Here is a 25,775-nt window from a genome sequence, read left to right as displayed (position 1 = left end):
GTAAAGAGGGCATCACAGTCAGCACTACACAGCGGTGCTCAGGGAGAGGTTTCTGAAGAGAAGAAAGCTGCAGGCGGAAGAAGCTGAACAGAAAGGCACTGGGGAGACTCCCGAAGGCACCCAAGCTCCATCAGATGAACAGGCCTGAGTAACTTAGAGTGCACGCTTTCCCTTCGATCTGAATTTACAACCAACAAAATAAAACGAAACACGTCAAATCCCAATCAATTTGCAGGGAACTGCGGTCATTTTCCATTACATTGGCTTAAAAAACTAACGAGTGCTTTTCTGCTCACACTCTATCTTTCTGCTGACAAGTCCATTAACTTCAGTGTTTCTACGATTGTCTCAAATATAAGGAAAAACCAACGGTGGGGATGAGGAGCTTCAAACAGGTCTCAGGAAAGTCAGCAAGGACACAATAGCTGTCTGAAGTTAGTGTTAACATGCCCAGTTAGTTACCCTGGTTTCTGTAAGCTATCGCATGAGGTTGAACAAGTGAGAGGTAGAAGGGAGAAATGTAGGTCTTTGTGTTTCCTGTGCTGAAGCAGTCCCCATGGGACAGCACCTTTGCAAATGTCCCCACATGGGACTTCAGTGGATGGGGCAAAAGTCGGATTCCATTTTGACTTCTTGGATCACGCCGTTTGTGGCCTGCTATGAAGGCAGAGTGCACACAGAACACAGCTGCTGAAGCGCTGGGCTCAGCAGGGTCTGCTGGCCTACCCAGAAGCTCGTTAGCTGTTGATTTGTCCTGAGCTATCTGCAGTTAGATGATGAACCACATTAGCATCTCCACGAGATATCAGATTTCAGAGTTACCATTTCTAAAATCATTGGGGAAGTGAGCAGTCCTTGAGGAGCTGAGGCTCATGTTTCTGGCTGCTTGTAACTTCTAACAGCACAACATTTACTAAACAACTTCCTTTTCCGTACCCAGAAGATTCCAAACCATCTTAGGCGAGGAGAGAACAAAATCTAACCAGGGAAATATCACTGCACTTCAGACTTTGCTCTTCATAGTCCCAGAACTCCAAAGGAGGAAGAGTGGGCACCAAAAGACTGTCTCTAAAACCTGCCCCTGCCTCTGGGCACCTAGTGCTGCTCGGCAGCATCACCTAAGCTAGACACCCATCCGTCCGTCTTTCCCAGGGCTCGTGGCCAGAGAACTGCTTCCCGTTGATTTTACTGGGACCAGAAAGCACAGGATGGGGAACAACGGCGTGCAGGTAAGGATTGACAGAAGTGACAACCAAGGCTTGACGGCCATCTGTAGCCACATATTCACATGTGCCAGGCACACCTGACGGCAGACTTCACACAGCTGAATTCTACACTGGAACCCAGTGAAGTGGGGCAGGCAGCAGCACAGGCGTTCGGGGCCTACCTGATGAGGGACTCAAGTATGGCAGGAGTGGGTCCTTTCTGGAACTCCAGTTCTTTGTAGTGTAGGGCTTTTGCATATGCTCGGCACTTGGCAGCTCTCTCACCCAAAAGCACGATGCCATTGTCATCTCTCAGTGGCAGGGGGCCCTACAGGAAAGCACAGGAATATGGTAGATGGGGCACACGTAAGAGTGGGCTGTGTTCCTGCTTGCCCCTCCTGCCAGCTGGTTTCCTCCCACCATCCACTGGCACAATGGAGGAAAAGCTCACCTTGTCACTGTGTTCCATGAACTCAGCCAAGTTCAAGAGGGTCTGTGTGACTTCGGCGATGTCTTGAGAAGTGAGGGCCAACTCAATGCTTCTGATGAGCTCATCTTGTTGGTCTTCATTCAGTTCAGACCAGCAGGACACAAATGCAGCATTGAAAAGATCCCTGTGAACCCAGGAGGCAGGGAAGGATGTTAGGAATCTTTCCCGTGCCTCTGCCTGGTGCCACAAGCTCTATCAACCTGCTTCTGGCACTGCCGTCTGATTACAAGGAGCAAAGCTGCCTGATGGAGCTTGTTGGAAGTTATCTAACTCTTCCCCAAGCAGCACAATAACTGCTGGTCACTACCTGCTCTGTGGCAAGCAAAGGAGGAAACTCGAATCTGTTTGCTTGTTTGAGCCAGGGTCACACTACAGCCCAGACTGCTCTCATACTTGGGCACCTTACTGCTTCACCTCCCAACTGCTGTGACCTCAGGCAGGCATTGGCAAGCCTAGCAATGACAACGGTATCTTTTAGGGCACGTATAGACACAGCACCCAGGGGACTGTGGTAGAGTGGGTGGGGAGGAGGACACAGCAAACTAACTTCTCTTCACAGTTACATTTCCTGGCGGTTTCTGCATGCTTCTCTGTACTGGGACGACCAGAAAGAAAGCTTCAACACGAACAGATTGAGGAAGTAACAGTCCTTAAGCGATTCTTGGAGTATTGCCCGGACAATGTCCAAGTTCTTAAGATCAAAAATGGCAAAGGCAGCATCTGCTACTGCTTTCCAAACACACCGAGAGCGTCTGACTGGGTGACTGCGTGAAGGACGACAGACTCAAGTGCCATCAAAGCACACAGGACACCCCGCCGGTCTCCACAGCACAAGAGCCATTTCCAAGGCCACAACACCGAGGTGAGATCCCCACAGAGTCGCACAGATGGATACCCCCAGCCCCCAACATAAAATGCTTTCCACGTTTCTAGGCGCTGTGGCCTGCGGTGGTAGAGGAATGGAGACCAGAACATGGCCCCGCTATGGTGGGGTTAGAACTTAATGCTCTTCACTTTCTGTTACATGCTTCAGGGTTAAGTTAGACAAATGTATGTAATTTTGAAATATGGTAGAAAGAAAGATTAAATTCTAATCTGAAAATCTGAACACTGAAAGATTGGTGTAAATGAAGGAACAAGCTTTCCTTATCTATTCAGAGTTGACAACGGATCCCCAATGTATATCGGGACTAAGGTAACAAACAGCCTCTCCCAGGTGGTGATGGCACACGTCTTTAATTCCAGCACTCAGGAGGATCTCTGTGAATTCCTGGCCAGACTGGTATACAGCATGAGTTTTAGGACAGGCAAAGCCATTACACAAAGAAACTGTCTCAAAAAACTAAAAACCAAATAAAACAAACAAACCAGACTCTCTGTGAATGACATTGTGCTCAGGATGACCTGGGTAGAAGAGTGGTTCAGAGCATCAGCTAGGCACGTATAATCCACACTCGTACGACACGGAGCATCAGCCAGGCACGTGTAATCCACACTCACATGACACAGAGCATCAGCCAGGCACGTGTAATCCACACTCACATGACACAGAGCATCAGCCAGGCACGTGTAATCCACACTCACGTGACACGGAGCATAGCCAGGCACGTGTAATCCACACTCACGTGACACAGAGCATCAGCCAGGCACGTGTAATCCACACTCACGTGACACAGAGCATAGCCAGGCACGTGTAATCCACACTCACGTGACACGGAGCATAGCCAGGCACGTGTAATCCACACTCACGTGACACAGAGCATCAGCCAGGCACGTGTAATCCACACTCACGTGACACAGAGCATCAGCCAGGCACGTGTAATCCACACTCACGTGACACAGAGCATCAGCCAGGCACGTGTAATCCACACTCACGTGACACGGAGCATAGCCAGGCACGTGTAATCCACACTCACGTGACACGGAGCATCAGCCAGGCACGTGTAATCCACACTCACGTGACACGGAGCATAGCCAGGCACGTGTAATCCACACTCACGTGACACAGAGCATCAGCCAGGCACGTGTAATCCACACTCACGTGACACAGAGCATCAGCCAGGCACGTGTAATCCACACTCACGTGACACAGAGCATCAGCCAGGCACGTGTAATCCACACTCACGTGACACAGAGCATCAGCCAGGCACGTGTAATCCACACTCACGTGACACAGAGCATCAGCCAGGCACGTGTAATCCACACTCACGTGACACAGAGCATCAGCCAGGCATGTGTAATCCACACTCACGTGACACAGAGCATCAGCCAGGCACGTGTAATCCACACTCGCATGACACAGAGCATCAGCTAAGCATGTGTGATCCACACACTACAGAGACAGAGAACGTCTAGACAGGGCGTTTTGAAACATTAAAAAAGAAAACAAAACAAAAAGAAAATGTGAAATAAATGAAAGGAACCACATCATTATGGAGTATGGAGCCCATGAGTTTAACACAGTAAACCAGCTCTGCTGATGAAACTGGAATAAATGCCTTCCTTCTGCTGCCCCCTGCAATGTGTCTACTGAAAAAAAAAAAAGAAAAGAAAAGAAAAGAAGAGAAAGGCCTTGCAAACAGGGTAAGGAAGCCAGGCAGGAAGCCCTGGCACACATACCTGGCCATTGGGTTGTAGGCCTGTGCCAGGGCCCAGCACGAGCGCAGGGAAGGTGATGAGGAGTCCTTCAGCAACTCCAGACTCAGCCGTCTCAGCCACTCCAGCCAGTCATCTTTGGAGACCCTTCTGGCAGCTCCCCAGGCCTGCGATACACATATGACAACAGGAAGCCATTAGCTCTAGGGCCATCACAAACCACTACCACCGGTGTCACCATCATTCTACTGTGACTTGTAATTCATACCTGTAGTTCCTACAGAACATAAAAAAGTTTTAATTAAAGCACATAAAGCAAAAGCAGGAGCCTCTGAACACAGCACAGCGTAGGAAAGGCCCGTTTGCTACCTGCTGGGGCTGGATTCGCTCTGCAGAACAAGCATGGCAGGTCTGTTACATCCAGAATGTCTTCAACAGAACCTAACGGACAGACAATGGCCGCGGTGCAGAAGTGAGCAGGGCACTCAGCTCTGCAGAGCTTAGGTATGGTTTAGTGCTTGAGACCCTCACGTGTGAGGCCCTATGCTCCATCCCTGGCCCCAAAGTATTCCTGGGGCCGCTTGGGCAGGAATGTTAGTGGAACATCAGACTCTGGTGTAGTGGCCAAAACCACACCCAGGACTCAAAGGCTTGAACTGGTCTCAGTTTTGTAACTTTTGGCTCTCTGATCTTGGGCAACTACTTAATACCCTGTGTCTGTCTCCTTATTTATAAAGTGGACATGCCAGCTTCCACACCACTGAGCATCTTACGGCTTAACTAACGAGTGTAATAAACTTTAGTGGTGAACATCACACTAGTGTACTAAGTGGGCGCTGTTCTCTGAAGCTCCAATTCTATTTGGAATCCTGACCCAGCCACTCACAGCAATAACACTGAGCTTCAGGCTCCTCATCTAACTGTATCCAGATGGCCTAGCTCAAACAGATGAGCAAAGAGTGGCTGCTATCATCAACATGGCATGGACCTGAACTATTGCTAGGTCCCCAACGTCTAGACTTGATCTTGAACGTGAGTGCTCCCTGCTCCATCTTCCAAGTGCTGGGAAAACACGCGAGCACTGCTACACCTCAAAACTGAGAGGATTTCATTCCTAGCACCACAGAAAAACAGAAGAAACTTGAAACAATTGATAAATACACTATCCCATATCTGATTACATAATATATGGAAGCATATTTTTACTTTCAACAAAATGGATTCAAGAGTCAGCGATGGAGGATTTTGCTTAGGGTTTCTGAACTTGACCTGTTCTTGGGAAGATAAACTAGAAATTCCTTTTGTCTGACTGTTGACATTTATGTTTATTGTCTGAGTCCTGGGTAGAAGGGCTGGAGAGAGGGTTCCTTGGTTAAGAGCATACATTGTTCTTGCAGAGGATGGGAGTTTGGTTCCTAGCACCCACATTAGGTAGCTCACAATAGCCTCTGACTCAGCTATAGGGAATCAGATGCCTTTTCTGGGGTTCGTGGATACTTACATGCATAAGCATACACCCACAAGCACATACACACGTAAGACATAATTTCTAAAATACTCTTAAGTGGAAAGGAAAGCCTGTAGAAATAAACCAGACCGTAAGGAGATGTTTGCAAGGCAGAGCAGAGTTCCAGGGTAGGGTGGGTGCCCGGAGAGACGTTCTGCACCCGTGTATAACAGACTTGCCGGCAGTCTCACCTCTGACCGTTTACCCTTTGCGAGGTGCTGCCCCGAGAGACGTAAGAAAGTCAGACACAATGGCCTAAATTCAAGATATTGACTTTTTTTTAAAAAAAAAAATAAAAGCTGATTGGTCAGTTTAAATTCAAAGTAGCAAGAGATGACTGAATGAGAAAGGAAAACAGAGCTCTGATCCCCAAGCTCCCTGGAAACAGTGGACCTGCCTTTTGGAGGTTGATGGTGCTGACATGCAGCTTCTTCATGGGTCCCGTTTCAACTGGTCCACTGGCCAGCGCATCTCCTTGGCCACTCCTCAGCATCCGGTGCTGGTAGATCAGAGGGTCTTCTTCCTCATCAGCAAGTGTGTACCCCTGCAAGCAGAGACGCATTGAGCACCTGCACCTCCACCAGATGCCCCAGCTTACAAAACATTCGCGAACTCGGGACAGTCCTGCCTGGAAGAGCCAGGATTTCAACAAGCAGAACATGTGGCATGTACGTCCAAAATCACCACAGGTGGCTGAGCTCCCGTGGGGGTCACTGACAAACCTTTAACAGGTAAGTCCCCAAACCAGGCAAAGGCAGACTGAGCCGAATAAAGTGATCAGGTGCCCAGGGCATAAATAGCACACAGTTGGGCTTGCTGCCTGTTTTCATTCAGCACAAAAGATTAAGAACTATTATTTTTGTTTGTAATCTCAAACAAATACATGAGGATTGTGAGAACTCAAACCTCAGTGTCCACAAATACAATCTACTATACCAAGGTCAGGCTTTTAGTTCTGAGCTGGGTGCAGCCACTTTTCAGCCACATAGGTGGAAGTGAGAGACTTTAAAAGAAACCATACAGAAAAACCACACAGCCAACACTGCTAAAGAAAACCACCTTCTCCAGACACGGCTGCCAGGCCTAGCCAGGGCTAAAAGGCTAGCCTTGGCCTGTCCTTTGCTGTGAGTTTGCCAAGGAGAAAACCTCTTGGGACCTCAGTGCAGAAGGGCGCTCACTCACCTTGATGATTCTGCAGATGAGCACATCATAGCGCTGGTGATTGATCCGGTGTCGCACTAGGACTTTATTCACCATGGGGATGAAGATCTGGTACTGTACAGGAGGGGAAGACACTGGAAGCTGTTACTCTGGAGAACAGGAGGGCAGCTACTTTCTGGTGCTTGGGCGGCTCTGTGGGAGTCCCTAGAACTCCTTTCCTGCTGCTGTAATGCCAGGCCAATCCCCACGGCATCTGTCTGCTTTCCTCAGTGTCCAGGCCTCTTGCTCCACAGCCCATTTCCCCACCGACAGTCACTGACAGTTGTCATTTTAAAATATCAATTCTGTTTTTCCTGCAATCAAAGTCTCCCAAGCCTTCTAGTCTTGCTCACGGTGACTTGCACATGTCGGTGGGCCCTGGCTCCTGAAGGCTTATGACTCAGCCCAAGTTCCCAAATCAGCAGATCTGGCCTGAGAGTTTGCATTCCTAAGAAGTTTCCAAGCATAAGGATCGGAGACCCTTTGATTCAGACTGAGGTCTCCCCACTACCTAACCCTGTCTCATCTAAGACCTTAGCTATAAGTATTCCCGCATCATTTTGGGGGTTACCTTGCTCTCTGGGGGTGCCACAAATGCTAGCTACCCACCTGACCCTGTGTACTTGGTGCTAAGCGTGTCTCCAGGTAACTCTCTGCAGCTAGGGAGACTGGAGTCAGCTCCCTGTTTAAACGACAGTGGTGGCAATATTTTGTTTGTACTGGAACAAATAAAGCTTGCCTGAAGATCAGAGTGCAGAGCCACACTAGTTAGCCATAGAGGTCAGGCAGCGGTGGCACACACCTTTAATCCCAGCACTTGGGAGGCAGAGGCAGACAGATCTCTGTGAGTTCAAGGTCACCCTGAGCTACACAAAATCAATCCAGTCTAAAGGGGAAGAGACAGGTGGTGGCTCACACCTTTAAACCCAGTCCATGGCTTTAATCCCAGTACTAAGGCAGTGGAGACAGGGAGGGTTATGGCTGGGAGGAGGAGGAATATAAAGCAGGAGGAGACAGGAGTGTGTGCCGTTCAGAGGGTTTGGAGACAGGATCTTGTCTACTTTGGTTGAAGATTCAGTAGAGGTAAAAGGTCTCTTTAGTGGCTGGCTCCTTTACTTGTCTGATTTTTCAGCGTTTACCCCATATGTGACTCCAGGTTTTATTATTAAGACCAATTAGAATTCACACTACACGACAGTACATTAGAAAAGTCTTCCCTGTCTCCCCTGCATGAATGGCATTTCTCCCTACTTTTACCCAGTACACTCAGGGTGGCGGGGGAGTGGTTACCACTCATTTTGCTTCCCTAAAAATATACTGTAAGAATAAGGATTTGCTCTTCTCTTTTCCTCTTGAAAAAAATTTTTTTTTAATTTAAAATTTTTGGAGACAGGATCTCCTGTGTCCTATGCTGGCCTCAAATTCACTCTGTGCTGAAGTGTTCTTTAATCCCTGATCCTCCTGCTTGCACCTCCCAAGTGCCACTACCCAGTTTTATGCAGTCCTGGGGCCAAAACCCAGGCCTTCTTGCATTAGCTAGGTAAGCACTCCATCCCCAGCTATTTTCTGCAATCTCTAGAACGACACTTAGCCCACACAAGTGCTTCAACTAAAACTGGCTGAGCAAAGGAAGAAGAACAATAAAAACTGAAATAATTTCATATTCTCTAAGAGTGGCCGAGACCCATCTCCTGACCTATGTACTAACGACTGGAGATTTCATAAGGTTTTCTTCCTAAACAAGGCAGATAACATGGTGGGTCCATCCAGGAGTCCCATCTTACCTTCTTCCCCAGCTGAAAGACCAGCGAAGAGAGTGTATCCATGGCTGTGGAGCGCAGCTCGGGGCTCTGGTCCAGCGTCCGAACGATAGGGTGAATGATCCGGGAGGCATAGTCAGTGAAATCCAGGGACTCTGTGAGGCGGTCCACTGTCTCCAAGGCGGCCCTACAACAAGTGTAAGCTGAAGGCTACCTCACCAAAGCACGGAGGGATGGGAAGGAACGGCTCTGAGGTACTGTGGTGAGATGAATCCAAAATGAACCCACCAGGAGGGTAGCAACAAGATCTCCATAATCTGGGACATCTCCGAACTAAAATAATGGGAGCAGAAGTGAACAAACCCATAAAGATGGCCTGGTAAAATAGGGTGCTTACTTCCTCGATGGCAGCGGGACTTCGGGGGCATCAAACAATTTCACAATTGGAGGCAACAGCAAGTGTAGATAGTCATCCAGGTTGGCACCAAACAGCTGGATCGCTGCCAGCAGCTGCAAATGGGAGCAGGAGCATGGAGGTAATGATACAGGAAGGCATCAGGTAAGCCTTACATGGCTGGGGCGGTATATGAAAATTCAGAGCTCTGTGGGGTTCTGAAGATCCCGTCACATGCTCTCTACTGCATTCTTTTTTGTGCCCTTTCCCCTTCTTATTCTACGTGAGTACATGCTACTTTGCTTTCTCTGCTCACATGTACCAGGTGCTAGATACCAGGCTGGCTGGAGACAAACCTTCATTAGGACCAACCCATCAAGGGAGACAAACAGGAAGGACAATCAAGAGAGGACTGGGAACATTCTGGAAAGACACTGCACGAGCTTAGGTGTCCCTGTTCCCAGGAGGCTGGGAGCCCTGCTCACCTTGATGGAGACGATGCGGCCTTGGCTGTTGTCGTGCATGAAGACACGCAGCATGTGTGGGATCAGCTGGGGCAGGTAGAGCTTAAACTCACCGCCAAGAGCCACCACGATTTGCTCAATGAGAAGAATGATCGTGCTCTGGATCGAGGTGTTCATGACCCAGAATTCCTGCAGAGGGAGACAGAAGGACAGACCCAGGTGCTCATTTGCTGAAAAGGGAACCTAGAAATGAGATGGCTAAACAGGGCAGAAATGTATCGAGCTGTCTGCCCAGATGACCACTCCCCCCCTTCCTCTCACGGCACAGCCAGGCAAGGGGACAAAGGATACTGCACTTTCTAGGTGCTGCCTGCCCCAGTCCTCCATGCTGTGAGCATGCAGTCAATGCTAATTTACTCTGCAAGCCTCTCCTGCTCTGTGAGGGCAGAGACTACTCCACTTCACCTCTGACCTCTGGAGCCTCCCCGAGCACCTGAAAAACTCTAGTCATCAGACTGTTCACAGAATGTACATCTGCGTCACTGCATGAGCTCTGAAGTGCTGTGGGTCCACATGTTACTGGGGTACAGTCTTAATTCTAGCAGAAGGGAACTCCAGGGTTACCAAGATTTCATGCCCTTTCAGGATTTATATTTGGCTGGACAGTATCTGACACCTGTTCCCTAAAATCTGTCCATTAGGCTAGGGTACTGCAAAAAAGGAGGTACTTCCACACCCATGCAGTAACAATCCATAGACCGTACTGATACAGAAACCTGGTCACTGCCCCAGATCTGCCTTGGAACTGGCTCAAGGCTCCTACTCCATGAAAAGTTGTCATCTTAAGTCACTTCCAAGACGGACCTACAGCTTTCTTCAGAGCGTCTGGAGCAGGAGACTGGGGGAACAGATACCCCGCTGCTGATGGCAGCGTACACCAACACCCAGGGTCTGAACAATGCACACGAGCAGTCAGCAGAATGAGGAAAACCAAACTAGAAAATGCTGCGTGAACTTGCTGTTGTCCTCTGGAAACAGTTTACTCTCGGTAATGACCTGCAGCTCTGCAGGCCCTGCTTTGACTCATGTTCATTCACTGGACTGCACTTGCCTTCTTCAGAGAAAGCCGGGTCTCCCAACTATCACCACAAGCTCTTCACAGAGGTTTCTCTACTCAGAAGCCAGCAGCCTGCCGGGGGTGTGGGCTAGATCATTGCTTACAGACTGTTCTCTCCCTAGGCTCGAGGGAGCTCATTAAAACATCCAGGATCAACAGTCAAAGGAAGAGCACCTGCTCTGTCTCCTCCGCTGGGAGGGAACTAAAGCTGCATTCCGCGGGAGAGGCCCCTCCTCGAATCCCTGTGCATTGGTCTTTGAGGGAGGCGTGGGGTGACTCAGAGGGCTTCAGCTTCCTACCCTGAGCACACTGCTTCCGTCCTGCCTTCCCTTCCCCGAGGCCATCACTGGGCAGTTAAGCATTTGGCCTAACTCCTTGTACTGAGGCCTCCACGGTAGAAACCGGGCGCACAGCAGCTCTTAATGGTTTACACATGCAGGGCTGCTCAGCTCTGCACCGAGGTGCTGCCAGCTCCTCTGAGGAAGGGAGCCATTTTGATATCGGCCCTGCTGCTTCCACCAAGCTAACTACAAAGTAAGCCTCCCCACACAACCATTTTAAATTGCACAGGACAGTAGAAAATAGTGTTCCTATTATCGGGGAATCTTCTAGCACTTGCTTGATGCATGCTATGAAATGCTAGACCTGAGCCTTTCCTCAGCGCCACTGGAGTAGATGACTTTTATGTTTTTGGCGCTGTAGGGTTGGGCAAATAACTCGAGAATGTCTCGGGCAGAACAACTGTTTCAGGGTTTCTCTTCTGACTTCATCTCATAGTCTGTACTCGGGAGCTGGGAGCCTGCAGCATCAATCCCCGTCTACCCTGCTCCTCAGAATCTAAGCAACCGACCCAGTCACTGTGGAGCCCTCTACCCTACGCTCCATGGAACAGCTCTGCCGTGCCCACCCTGTGAAGGAAAGAGCCATGCTATTTAAACACCTTCTGGGCCTCCCTTGACCCAAGTGCAGACTGACAGAGAGCAGGAGCTTCCACTCACTCTCATGAGGGTGACTATTTCATCCATGTATGGGCGGATGTGGCTCTTCACGAAGGACACCAGCATTCCCAGCTGCTGGAACAGAAACTGGAACAGACAACAAAGAGTTCAACAAGTTGGTACCAGAAGGACACAGAACTCGCAGCTTACCCAGAGATGGAAAAAGACAGCTACGGGGTTGGCTTCCACAGCATCCCAGCTACTGAAAGTATGCTCCGAGTAGACTTAAAACCTGCAGCGGGGAGGGGTCTCACACACTAGGAAAGCCAGTTGTGGACGGCAGGAGCTCAGTGCCAGACTGGCTGGTTTACAGGGCCTTGTCACACCCTGGCCCTGCCTCTGTGGTGGGAAACTGCAGACGGCAGTGCTTTAGCTGTGGACTGTCCCAGGCGCTGCCCCAGGCACCTGAGCAGGGGGCTGAATACTGCCATGCATGATGTGACGTCAGGATTTTAAGTCACTAAAGACTTTAAAAAATGGGCAAGAGGCCAGACATGGTGGCACATACCTTTAATCCTAGTACTTGGGAGGCAGAGACAGGAGGATCTCTGTGAGTTGGAAGCCAGCCTGGTTGACATAGCAAACTCCAGGACAGCCAGTACTAGACAGAGAGACCCTGTCCCAAAATAAAAACAAACAAACAAACAAACAAAATTTTACACCTGGTGTAAAATTGTTAGCCAACTACAAGTATAACTTGGCCTTAATTTGCTACTAATTACTTCCCAAAGTATAGGCATGGTGGTAAATACATTTAATCCCAGCAGTCAGGAGATTCTGAGGTAGTTCGGTTTTGGAATTCAAGGCTAGACTGATTTACATAGTGAATTATAGTCTAGCCAGAGCTACATAGTAAGAACTTGTCTCAATAAATAAATAAATATAAAATAAACTCATTATGGATGTTATAATCAATTTATTAGTAATAAATCAGTAACTTTTTTTTTTTTGAAACAGTGTCTCATGTAGCCAGATTGGCCTTTACCTTGCTATAGCTAAGGTGACCCCCTGACCTTCTGGTCCTCCTGCCTCTACTTTTCAAGTGCTGGATTTTGGGCATGCCATTACTATATGTAGCTCTCAATAAGGTCTTAAGATATCTCAAAGAAATTGTGAGCCAAAATGAGCATCAAACTTGGAGAGGGACTGGATAAGGAGTAAGGGGATTCTATTTAGGGCAGTATCGCTTTTAATTATTATTTTTGGTTGCTGTTGTTTTTTGAGTTTTGAGACAGGATTTATTCTGTAGCCCAGGCTGGCCTTGTGCTCAATCGTGCCACAAGGACATGTGCTCAACTATGTTCATAGCAGCTCTTTTGTCATAGCCAGAACCTGGAAACAACCTAAATGCCCCTCGACCAAAGAATGGATAAGGAAAATGTGGTACATTTACACAATGGAGTACTACACAGCAGAAAAAAATAGTGACATCTTGAATTTTGCAGGAAAATGGATGGAGCTAGAAAACATTATTTTGAGTGAGGTAACCCAGACCCAGAAAGACAATTATCACATGTACTCACTCATAGGTGGTTTTTAAACATAAAGCAAAGAAAGCCAGCCTACAAACCACAATCCCAGAGAACTTAGACAATAATGGGAACACTAAGAGAGACTTACATAGATCTAATCTATACGGGAATTATAAAGTAGAAAAAGACAAAAATCTCCTGAGTAAATTGGGAGCATGGGGCCTTGGGGGAGGGTTGAAGCGGGGAGGGGAGGAGTAAGAATGGGAACAGAGAAAAATGTAGAGCTCAATAAATATCAATTTAAAAAAATCTGCCATAACCAGAGTAGCTTTAACAGAAGGCTATGTGGACATGTTTAACATTAGAATTTATTTCAACATAATGCAACATACCAAGACATCGAAGGGGATTAAAACAGATGGTTATTAAAACAAGAGAAAGGTATTTGGTAAATTCAGTATCAATCCATGATTAAAAAAAAACAAAAGTCTTCTAATAATTTAAGACTATAAAGAAATGTTTAAGAGTCATAGCAATAATGAAAGTGTAACAGCAGCTAAAATCAGCATGAAAATCAGAACCAGATTCAAGACCTGCACACTCCTTCCACTGAAACAGCACTGCAAGGGAGACCCAGCAATCAGAAAAAAAAAGTAAGACGCGATTTACAGTTTCAAATGAACAATACCAAACACCCTTCTTTTTTCAGTGTGAATTATCTAGAATGAAAATCCGGGAGCGTTGTAGCTAACAGAGCTAATGAGGATTTAGTGAGGCTGGCAACTGCAGGAACAATGCACAAGAGTGAACTGCAAGCCAGGCGTGTGGCTCAACAGGCGCAGCGACTTGGTGGGTAAGAAGATCCCTTGAGTCCAGGAATCTAAGACTAGCTTGGGCATCATAGACAAAGATTCTATCCCAAAAAGGTATTTTGTTTTGTTTTTTTAAAAAGCTTTCCCATACTTCAAACACAAAGTCAAGAAGCAGTTTAGAAAGAGATGCTTCCCACCTGTAAATGTCTGTCAAACTGGTAACGGTCACAGAGGGAAAGGAAATGAACTGCACACCCGCACACCGGCAGGGTACACTCTATGACTAGAAAGAAAATGAACTGCACACCCGCACACCGGCAGGGTACACGCTATGACTAGAAAGAAAATGAACTGCACACCCGCACACCCGCAGGGTACACGCTATGACTAGCAGGAACTACAAGCTATCTTGAACTCCCAGAGGGAGGTTTGCTGCTGGTACACATATCATGCAGGTGGACAGATGTCATGGAACCACTCTTCATAGTCTAGAGCTGAGAGAAAATAAAAAGCCAAGAGAGAAGAGAGGGAAGGGACAGCCACAGAAAAAGGCTGGCTAGGAAAAGGAACCAGAGAACTACAAAGTCATGATGCAGCCATGGGCTCAGCACCTGGTGATCAAGGGTTACCGAGGAATGCTAAAGCCACTGGGTGAAAGGCAGCGGAGGAACAGCACGGTCACAGTCCCAAGAGTGACATCACAGATTACTATCAGTACAAAGCAAGGAGGGAAACCTTACAATAGAGAGATCTGCCAGACACTGGCCACATGCTCCAGTTTGGGACCAACAATAATGGGACAGACTGACACCATCAGACCCAGGAATTACACAACTTCATCTATGTAGACCGTCACTGAAATGTGTGGTTCTGCCTCCTTTTCATGGAGCCTGGTAGTAATCTCAGCTACTAGGGAGGTTGAAGAAGGAGGATTCCAATTTAAGGCTGATCTGGGCTCAGGCTCAAAGTCAGCCAAGAGAATTTACTGAGCTCCTGCTTCAGAATAAAAAGTTTGAAAAGGGGTGAGAAACAGTCAGAGAGTCAGAGTCCCTGCCTAGCAGGTCAGAGAGGCTGAATTCAACCAAAAAGCAGTGTTGGGGCTGGAGAAACGGTTCAGTGACTAAGAGCACATCTTCGCCAGAGAACCCAAGTCTGACTACCAGCCTCCCTATCAGGCTCACGACAGTCTGTAAGTCCAGTTCCAGGGATAGCCAACGCCTCTGGCCTCCCTGAGCACAGGTACATACGCCCATATAGACAAACACATCTACACACAATTTTATTAAAATTAATAAAAATAAATCCTAAAACCAAACAACAACAACAACAAAGAAGCAAGCAGAAACCTGTGCTCCAGTCCATTCCACAACTGAACTACATTCCTGAGAACAAGGCTGTCCTTCCCACTAGGCTGTCCACCTTAGAGCTACCCTGTGGGCAGGAAGCAGAAAACGGGTTGAGTCAGCTATCCACGCAGATGTCAGAAGCTAAGAGAGGAGAGGAACTACTCTCAGCAGCAAGCAGGGTAGTTTCAGGAAGGCGAGGCAGGGACAGAGCTGCATGCTGGGGTGCAGGGCAGAGGTGAGCAGGGAAGGTTTATGTACTTACTTCCCGGATGGCCCCGTCACAGACCCGGATGACATTAAGGAACGTGGGCATGACTTGGGGCAGGAACTGCACACACTTGAGCCCCAGGGACTTGAAGATGAAGGTGATGGCCTGAACCACCATGGTGTGGTGGTGAGAGAGGGACTGGTCTCGGAAGATCCGCATCAAGGCCACCATGGACACAGCTGGGTAGAACTCATCCAGGGGCAGGTTTCCCATGTTGACCAGCATTTCACTGGTGCTGTAGTCAGCTAGAACAAGGTGACAGGGCTCTGTGTGAGGCTAAACATGGTTAACAGCAAACAAAGCCCCGTCAGAGACATTAGCATGCAGATAGTCTTTCTGCTGCCTTCTGACACCGCTGTGAATAGGGAGCACAGGGCCATTAGGAGCCGATGAATAGGCTCTCCCCGTCAGGAGCAAAACCCATTCTGGCTTTTCTATTACCCAAACCACCAAAGCCTGAAACAGTATATGATGGGTTTTCTTTAAATTGCTAGGTTTAAGATAGCTTCTCAGCATTACAGTTCACAACTTCATAGCTGAAACCATCAATAAAAATAATTACCCTCCAAATGAAAATAAAGGGAATTAAATTAGGCAAACATCTGTTCCACAGCTGGCTGGTCCCGCAGGGAATGCAGGCAATCAGCAGGCATATGCCAAACCCTGAGCAGCAAGGACTCTGTCCTGGGACAGAGCCATGCAATGAGGACATCGGATGTGGGGCAGTGAGAGATTGGATGGCGGGCGCTGCTGAGGAAAATGGGCACCTGGCCTGGTCCAAAGTGTAATAACCCAGAAGGGAGGAGGGATTAAAAACAAAATGATCGCACCTACAGAGATCTGGGGAAATTCACATTCTGCTACAACAGTGGGGGAAACCACTGTTTAACTTCACTGTCATAAACAGGCTTGCCCCAGTGTACGGTGGACTAAGACTAGAAACTCATATTCCATCTTCTTTCCCAAACCCTCAGGCTTCTTGTCAAAAGGCATCAGGTCTCTAGTGTCAGACTGGGAGCAAAAAGAGGCCCCAGGTCTTATGGGGGCTACTGGTCTATGCACTGATTCTCTCCAAAGAAACAGACGAAAACAACCAGCTTCCCCTCCTATGAGTGCCAGGGAGTAAAACACGGAAAGAGGCACTAACAGAGTGAAAGAACAGGGCGATTCCTAGCTCCCTCATAGTGTCAATGTAGACCTGGCCTGCTAGCTCTCGACAAAGACTCTGGGAAGATGTGAGGACTTACAGCTGTACTGGGTACAGCATCCCTGCTGGATTCAGAGACTAGAGGTTTATCATTCAGAGGTTGCCATGAGATTCAATATCTATCATTTCAATTATCTGACCCAACACTCTTTCTATTACGGCCAGGAAGGTTTTGTGAGCCCAGACTTGGTAAGTATCTTGGTTTCCGACTTACAGGAATCCTGACTCGACTTGGATTCTGACAGGCTGACAGCAGAAGCGTCCCGGGATTGGTCAATCATGCCAATGTTTACTTTGTGCTTGTAGGGATCCAGAGCCCCAAGGAGCCCTAATACTCGGATAGCCTGGGTAGCAAAGAAAAAAAAGATAAATACTCGCCCCAACATCTGATGACAACAGAGTTCATGGTGCATCTCTCCTAGCCCATACGCCACACCTCACACGCAAATGACTGTCTCCATCAACAGAGCAGAGACAGATTGGAAGCCCAGCCCAGTGTGGGCACACCACTGCCACCACTTCCTCTCTCCACTGTCCCAGTCAAATCTTTGCAGACCAGGGGCCCGTGCCGTCTACCTCTCTCCGTGTGCCCTGGTTCTGCTCAGTCTTCAAGAAATTCAGCAGCACCTCAAGCAGAGTGGGGTATTTCCTGTAGGGCTCCACCACATAGCCGGTGCTAGCTACCAACTGTCCCAGGGTCCACAGGGCCACCTGAATGGACAAAAGGCCACATGTTTATTGAACCAGTACAAGGAGGGTAAGCACAGGCACACTCTTTGTATAAAGAGCGTAATGGAAGTGCAGAGCCAATCCAAAGACTCCATTAATTCACCACCCATGAACGGAATCCCAGAGTCAGAATATAAAAATAGCTGATCAAGCATGGACCTACAATCACAGAATCAAACGTAAAGAGTAGAGGTGGGTGTCAGGGCTCACATCTGTACTCTCGGTACTAGAGAGGCCGGGGAAGAGGACTACCTCTAGTCCAAGCCAGTTTTACCTACACACTGAGCTCCCGGCCAGCCTTGACTACAGAGGGAGACACTGTCTCAAAAACAAAAAACTGTACAGTGCTTTCCCACCTTTCTCAGAGGAAATGTAGTTCTTTTATATCCTGAATGACTACCAGGAACTACAGGAAGAAATTAATGCTGTTCTTCATTTTAGACAACTCCTCTCACAACCTCCACTGGCTGCGGAGAGAGGGAAGCCAAGGGCCTCCACAGGCAGTGTCCAAGCTTGCTTCCTCCCTCCAGGAGCTGGGGCTGCACAGACAGCATTTTCCTTCATATACAGGAATGGTGATGCTCCTCCCGGACACCAACTGCAGGGGACTGGCCAGGAAGAGAGCTTATTCTGAGAGTCTTCTCTTTCCACATTCAAAAAAAAAAAAAAAAAAAAGCCGGGCGATGGTGGCACACGCCTTTAATCCCAGCACTCGGGGAGGCAGAAGCAGGCGGATCTCTGTGAGTTCGAGACCAGCCTGGTCTACAGAGCTCGTTCCAGGACAGGCTCCAAAGCCACAGAGAAACCCTGTCTCAAAAAACAAAAACAAAACAAAAAAAAAAAATGTCAAGCGCGTACCGTCTGCCAAGCTCTGTGCATGACTGGGTGCACTGAGGTGGACAGAGAAACTGTCCCGGGTCCCAGGGGTCTGTCTGCTCACTCAGCCAACAGCGGTACTCACCTGCCTTTTGGCCAGCAGGGAGGAGTCCTGCAGCATGTCCATGATGATGATAAAGAGCTCATCCACCCACTTCCTCATTTCTAGACCACTAACCTGCAAAGTGAAAAGACAGTGGCAGGCAGAATGGGAGATTGTGGCATTAAGACATCATTTTGGGAGGGGTGTGGTGGCTCACACCTATAACTCCAAAACTCTAGAAGTTGAGGCAGGAGGAACACTGAGCTTGAGACCAACCTGGGCAATAGAGTAAAACCCTGTCTCTAAATGAGAGTAAGAACAAACAAACAAAAACAAAAACAGAACAAAGAGAAAAAGCAATACTTTGACTTCCCCCAGGGCTAAAGAGTTTCCTTCCACCTATGGGAAGAGAAGCCGTTCCTCACCTGAGCCAGTTCTCCGATGGTGGCCAATACGTTATTGATCACTCCCGGGTTTGGGTCAGGGTCTGGATCTTTCAGTTTCAAAATTAAAGCCTATAGAAGAAGGTATAAGAAAATGAGCGTGGACTGGAATCTGTAGGGGAGCTATCTTGCCCCTAGAGGGCAGCACACTTCCCAAGTTCAAATAAAGCTCTGGGTTCAATCCCTAACATCAGAAAACAAACAAACAAAATAAAAACTTTCCAAGACCCTCTACATAAGTTACTTCTAGGCTGTGGGAACAAGCCCAGTGGATGCTCCAGGAAGCAGCACAATTTGAAGATGCTTCTCACACGTTTAACTCTGCCTGCCTATCATCCCTCCAGCTGTGTATGTGTTAGACATAAAAACCTCGTGTGAATACCATAGTCACATCTGAAGCTGGGTTCGTGCTTTCTTTTTTCTGCTTGTTTGCTTTTCGAGACAGAATTTCTCTGTAGCTATGGAGCCTGTCCTGGAACTAGCTCTTGTACCCCAGGCTGGCCTTGAACTCACAGAGACCCACTGGCCTCTGCCTCCCAAGTACTGGGATTAAAGGAGTGTGCCACCACCACCCACCTGGGTTGGTGCTTTCAAGCTCATTTTACTTTATCTGAGGAAAGTGCACATGCTATTTACCTACTTCTCCTGTCCAAGCCCAGCTGAAGATGAGCCTAAGCACAAAAGAAAACTCTTTCCTGCAACTGGTGAGATTCTTGACACTCTTTAACTCAAGGCGCTGTGTGTAGCCCTTGTTCCCCAGCCTGAACCAAAGAGATGGTCTCCTTGGTTCAGTGCAGGAGGGCTGAAGTACCCCTGTCTCCTAAACACAGAGCTAAGACAGATGCCAGGCTGGCCAGCTGCTGTGCTTTACCTTCAGAATGGGCTCCATATAGGGGCGGATGAGCCGGGGGGCGTTGGAGACCAGGTGCCCCAGCATGCGGGCACTCTGTTCCTTGATTCTCCCAATGCCACTGTGCTCCAGCTCTGTCAGAATCTGCAGGGAAGAAAGGTAACAGACCATGGCAGAGGGAAAGCAGAGAGGACCGTGTAAAGGGAAATCTGTTACAAACTAGGGAAAGAACCAGACTTCCACAGTGGATCACATCTCTACCGGACACTCAGCAAACATGGGGATCTGTGAGCTACCAAGATAAATGGCCCTGACTGTCCCTTCTCCAACCACGGCGGTACAAAGTACTGGAGTAGCGGCACCCACCAGAGCTGTGGTTACGGGGGTTTTCCAGACAAGGGACTGAAGAGAGGGGTCCTGGGGAAAAACCTCTGCCCGGACACAACATTAACAAGAGGATCTATACACAATGACAAAGGAATCAAAGGTGACTTAGAGCAGCTGTGACAGAGAGGAGCGCTAGACCTCCACAAGGGGCCCAGGCACATGGAGCTGAAGGAAGGGCCAGGGATCCCATCTTGAGGCATCGCTGAACAGAGCTGCCAGGCTTGTTCTCATGCCCCTGAAACACTAGCATAGCAGCGTTAAGCTCAAAGTCAAGTAGGCACTGGCAATACGGACAGACTTCTGGGTACAGCCAAGGAAAGGAAATGTAAGTTCGCTTGAAGTGAACACCACAAAGGCCAATTAGTCAGTAGTCCAGCAGATGGCAGACGGTCTGCAGGGAACGAAGACATTGTGTCTTGGCTGCTGACTTGGTAACTGATTTCTCCAGTCACAGGAGATGGCAGTGAAAGGAGTTAGCAATGCCAGAAAGGACTGGTGGGGTGCAGGATGGCTGCAGGGACTGTGCCCCAGAGAGCAGAACAACCAGCAGGCGCAGTGCAAACCAAGCTGGAGTCAGAGTCGTCTGCACCACTGTGACATCTACCAGCACCCAGGGACCAGACCCCAGGAAAGGCCAAGGCACTCACCAATACATGAAAATACGTAATTCAATCTGGGAAAATCTGTATCAAAACTACTTTTCTGTATTTTGAAATTTAAAGACTAGGGGTATAGTTCAGTGATAGCACACACACAAGGCCCTGGTTTTAATCCCCCTACATTGTCTAAATATAGATTTTTATTTTTTTAATCTTACGTGTATATGTTTGAAGTTTCAAGGGTTAAGTTCAGCACAGGGTCAATTCATCTGATGGAATTTCACATTTTCCAACACTAGGAAACAAGCTTGCCTATTGGCCGGGTATGAGCTTTCCAAGAACAAGAGCTGTATCTGGCTTGTTCATCAACACACCGCCAGTACACAGCATTATGTGGGACAGAGCAGGTTAAGTCCTGACTGAACGAACAAACCCATGTTCTCATTCGGAGATATTCCCATGCCTGACCTGGTAGGCTGAGTAATGGCTGCTTCCTTCCCAGACCTTACGTGGCTTACGATCTGAAGCAACAGGCATGGGCCTGCAGCTACAGTCGGAAGTCATCAGGTTGAAAACAGAAAGGCCAACAAAGTACAGTTGTCCAACTTGTCAAGCGATGGTCTCACTGCAGCCATGTTTAACTATGGCAAACAGATGACACTTTCCTAGGGTGAGCTGCAAATACTGACATTCTGTGTGTACGCTCCTCACGTGTTACGTGACGTGTCTATTTCAAAAGACACGGGAGGACATACCAAGGCGGGAAGGATCAGAACAGGCACTGTTCACAGGACCCAGGTGGTAGCAGAAAGGCCAGCTGCATCTCTCTAGAGAACCACGACAGCACACATCACTTAAAGAGAGCCCAGGATCCCCCGAGCAAGCACAATGACCAGAGGACTGTGTGGAATCATGCCTACAGGGTAAGACTGGCAGTCTCTGTGCTTTGCGACCATTAGCGGAAGAGCAGTGCAGAAGACGGGAAGAGCAGGAAGCCTGAGACCCTGCCACAGATACAGTCAAAGTCAGGACGCTGGCTCACTGGGGACAGAGGCGGATGAGCCAGCTGCCTGAGAGGTTAGACCGGAACCAACAAGACCTCATGTCATGCTGACAAGAGGCTCACACCTGAACTGTAACCAGAGCTGGGAACATGGACTCTAGGTGCCAAAGGTGATTTGGCCAAGTACATCCATCTTTCTTTCTGGTCCCTGTCCTCAGCACTTCCTTGTCAGCTCACTGTGGAGGTCCTTTCCTTGCTGTCTGTCATGCCATTACCTGGATAAGCATCTTGCGTAGGAAAGGCATGACGAAGGCTGGGTTCATGCTACTGAGTCGGCCCACAGTGCAGATGGCCAGCTCTCGGATCTCGAAGACCTGGTCATTTAGAGCCACAAACAGGGCCTGTAAGTTTTCAGCCTGGGCCAGGTGGGCATCAAAGCGCTCATCCAGGGATGCCAAGACACAATAGCGGATATCAGGGTCTGCAAGAGCAAACAAGTCTTTGAACAGCTCTTCAGGGTCCCACCCTCCAGCCCCTTCCCAGTTTCTACCCCCACTGCTATCACCCTAGCCCAGTGGTTCTCAGCCTCCCTAATGCTGCGGCCCTTTAATTCAGTTCCTCATGTTGTGGTGACCCCCCACCCCCGACCATAAAATTATTTTCCTTGCTACTTCATAACTGCAATTTTGCTGTTATGAATCATAATGTAAATGTCTGTTTTCCAAAGGTCTTAAGTGACCTCTGTGAAAGGATCATTCACCCCCCAAAGGGGTCGTGACCTGCAGGTTGAGAACTGCTGCCCTACTCAGCAAACTCCAAAACACCTTCTTCAGCTAACCTTCTCCCCTCCCTTCTAATCTGCTCACAGGAAGAAAGGGAGAAGAAAAAATAGATTATCTCACGCCAAGAGGCTAGAGGAGCCAAGCCTACGCCTAAGCAGAGAAACGTTACATGAAGCGACTGATGCTGCTCTCTAGAGCCATGCAAACGCCTCGAGCTCCAGGGTCTCCCAGGACTGCTCCACCCTAACATTTACCAGGGTCTGTTATCCCGACCACCAGCAGCTTGCTGAGCACATCTGCCACCACTTGCACTGCAGTCTGGCTAACCACATGCGCATGGCCACTGATGAGGTGGATGGAGGGTGTGAGCAGGCGGGAGCAGGTGCGGGCAGCTTCCATGCGGATCTCCTTGTGCTCACTGTTCAGGAAGTGATCCGCACAGTGGCGGACAAACTGGGTCAGAGAGTGGCCTGGGTGCAAAGGAAAAGGAAAGAAGAATAAATACTGCTGCTTTGGGGCAGAACTGCAGATTCAACTGCACAGAACACCACAGTAGCGCAAGAATGGAAATACTCAGAAACCCCTGCCATGCATTTTAAAGCAATAAATCAATCCCCTCATGGCTGCAGGTCAGTGAGGAGGAACAGAGAGCCATCCTGATGTGTAATTCTTTACGCATGCTTTTTCTGAGCACCATCTGTCCCAAACACATCATGAGATCAAGCACAGGGCAGGAATTAAACAGGTCGAGCCTGGGAAGGAAGGGCCGCTGTGCATCTGGTACCCTGCTGTGATGACTCTAAAGACTCAGGAATCTAGACACCCTCATCCCTTTCTCAGGGCCACAGCATCCCTCAACACTTCAGCAAGAGCCACTGTCATTTCTTACCTTCGAACTCGAAGCTTCCCAGGGTTCGTAGGGCAAGAGTAATGCTGGCCACATCGCTGGCCTCAGGGAGGGTGGTAAGGCCAGGGGAGGCCAGTTGGTGGGCCAGGCCCTTGGGCATGCCTGGGTGTCGGAGGGGTTTGTGCATAAGGACCAGGGACAGCATCTTCAGGAGCCCATCCTGGATATCTTTCTTCAGCTGCGGAATCTGCCGGCTCAGGTCATAGAGCACAGCAGTAAGTGCAGGGCTGTGGAGGAGGAAAGTAGTCATGACGTGGCCAGGGCACGGAGCAGACTGCCACTACAAGGCTGGGTGTGACGTAGTTGCTCTGGGCAGGAGGCATGGGTCCTGTCCCTATTTAGTCTCAGAAGTGCTGCACAACCCTGGCCTTGTCTCAGATTTCAGAATAATCTGCCTATTTCTGGTTTTCACCAAAGACCTTGTACAATGTAATTCAGCCACCAGAGATTGAGTCTCAGTCAATGACCAAGAAGCAGACAGAGACCATTCTCCTTATTTCACAGGGAAAGGAAGGACGTTTTGAGAAGCTAGCAAGTCTCTCTGGCACTAACACCAACCGCAATCACGCACACTTACCTAGTACTCCCTATAGCCTTGTGTCAGTGGCTGTTTCCTGAACTCTTTCACTTAATCTCAACAACTATCCTAACAATATAAAGAGTTGTTTTTTTTTTTTGTTTGTTTGTTTTGAGACAGGGTTTCTTTGTATTGCTTTGGTGCCTGTCCTGGAACTAGCTCTTGTAGACCAGGCTGGTCTCGAACTCACAGAGATCCGCCTGCCTCTGACTCCTGAGTGCTGGGATTAAAGGAGTGCGCCACCACCCGCCCAGCAAGAGTTATTTTCAGACAAGAAGAGAGAAGCAGCTGAGTCAAGATCACACAGGAACTAGCAATGAAGCTCGGATTCCTAACCAAGCTGGTGTGTGTAGCCTCAACCAGCCTGCCTACCGAATTTAATACCCAACTAACCTGCCTCTCTCTCCTAAGCCAGACCCCATTACTGAGGCTGGGTGGCCACTGGGCCTCTGGCACACACCTCAGGCCCACTGCTAACATGGGCTCCAGCAGCTCCTTGATGTCCTGCTGGATGCCTGGCCCCATTGCTCGCGCCAGCATGCTGATGCACGTGAATACTGTGGCATCCACCTGCACGGTTTTCTGCCTCCTGGAGAGAAATAGAATGGCACTTTAGACATAAAGACATCCATAGTGTCCCACCTCAAAGTCACGTTGGGGCCAGAAGGGCAAGTTATTTAGCCAGTGCTGGCTACAAGAGCGTGTGGCGATTACTGCAAAACTCTTCTGGAGCCAGTCCATCAGTCGCTGTGGGTGTGTATTTAAAACACTGCTCCAGCAGATGGCAGTGCTGTGTCTCACAAAGGGCTCTTTCTCTGAATTCAGGAAGATGCACCATACTTAATATGAGGCTGACTTAGTTGGGAAGCTAAGAGGCATGCACATTGGGAACCAGAGGGTAGGGTACCATGGGAAGACGTGTCTCCCTATGATGAGAACGCTGGGTTTCAGGACGGGTAGCTGTGAATCCCAGAGCAACGCTTGCTGACAAACACACAGAGAAACAAACATAAAGGCTCAGTGCCATTGACAGACTTCTCCATCTGGCAAGACGCCAAGGGTCTTGCTCATATATTCTGTGGTGGAATGACTTGTTACACCTGGTGCTAAGGAAGAGTTGACCATCTGATCTCTTCAGTTCTAGTCAGGGATTCCTCCACAACGCCGGAGAATACCATCCTGGACATCCAGCATGTTCTCAGGGTACCCCCTTTCTAAATACTCGGACAGTCATTGCACCTGAACCTGAGCTCAAGTGAAAAGGGGCTGCCGTTCACCTGTCATATCTCAGAGTGCAGCAGCGGGAGAAAGGGCTTAAACTGTGCAAAGAATGGATTAGCTTACTCCACCTCAACAGAGAGCATGGTGACACCCTAAGAGGGGCTTACTTGTGGGCAAAGTCCTTCGGAGGCAGCGCTGCTCGGATGATGTCCAGTACACGGGGCAAGTAGACCTTAAACTCGGACCTCACGGCCACAGAAAGCAGCCCCAGGGCCTGGAATGCTGCAGTCCGTTCCTTCTCCTTTTTGACACAGCTAAGGACATGGTTCATGGTGTCCTGGAGGTACTGAGTATCTAGGACAGAGAAGACAGCACACAACCAAGGTCAGAGACCCTAGACAGCACTCAAATTTAAGTTACAGTGGCCAATGAGGAGATGCTAAGAATTTAAAGGCTAACCCTTAGAAGACATCTCATGCTTGGCAATCACTCCTCAGGTGTCTTTGGGAATAAGGAATGTCTT

General features: G+C 48.7%; 1 protein-coding gene across 1 annotated transcript in view; it reads right to left on the bottom strand.

Moving 5' to 3' along the window:
* Mtor (mechanistic target of rapamycin kinase) overlaps window positions 1-25,775 on the bottom strand; it is a 111,632-nt gene that overhangs the window by 70,077 nt on the left and 15,780 nt on the right. Inside the window, exons 9-28 of the mRNA XM_075946393.1 lie at window positions 25,420-25,606; window positions 24,492-24,620; window positions 23,437-23,681; window positions 22,802-23,017; window positions 22,041-22,246; window positions 19,798-19,920; window positions 18,909-18,998; window positions 18,526-18,618; window positions 17,412-17,546; window positions 17,050-17,179; window positions 15,623-15,873; window positions 11,731-11,817; window positions 9,637-9,804; window positions 9,155-9,267; window positions 8,782-8,944; window positions 6,980-7,072; window positions 6,195-6,341; window positions 4,315-4,457; window positions 1,657-1,819; window positions 1,388-1,533 (exon numbers count right to left, since the gene is read on the bottom strand). Of these exons, the coding sequence (XP_075802508.1) occupies window positions 1,388-1,533; window positions 1,657-1,819; window positions 4,315-4,457; window positions 6,195-6,341; window positions 6,980-7,072; window positions 8,782-8,944; window positions 9,155-9,267; window positions 9,637-9,804; window positions 11,731-11,817; window positions 15,623-15,873; window positions 17,050-17,179; window positions 17,412-17,546; window positions 18,526-18,618; window positions 18,909-18,998; window positions 19,798-19,920; window positions 22,041-22,246; window positions 22,802-23,017; window positions 23,437-23,681; window positions 24,492-24,620; window positions 25,420-25,606 (3,028 nt within the window). The remainder of the gene's footprint in view (window positions 1-1,387; window positions 1,534-1,656; window positions 1,820-4,314; window positions 4,458-6,194; window positions 6,342-6,979; window positions 7,073-8,781; window positions 8,945-9,154; window positions 9,268-9,636; window positions 9,805-11,730; window positions 11,818-15,622; window positions 15,874-17,049; window positions 17,180-17,411; window positions 17,547-18,525; window positions 18,619-18,908; window positions 18,999-19,797; window positions 19,921-22,040; window positions 22,247-22,801; window positions 23,018-23,436; window positions 23,682-24,491; window positions 24,621-25,419; window positions 25,607-25,775) is intronic.

Source organism: Microtus pennsylvanicus, chromosome 13 (genome assembly GCF_037038515.1).
Source record: "Microtus pennsylvanicus isolate mMicPen1 chromosome 13, mMicPen1.hap1, whole genome shotgun sequence".
NCBI lineage: Eukaryota > Metazoa > Chordata > Mammalia > Rodentia > Cricetidae > Microtus > Microtus pennsylvanicus.
This window is presented reverse-complemented; position numbering and strand designations above follow the sequence as displayed.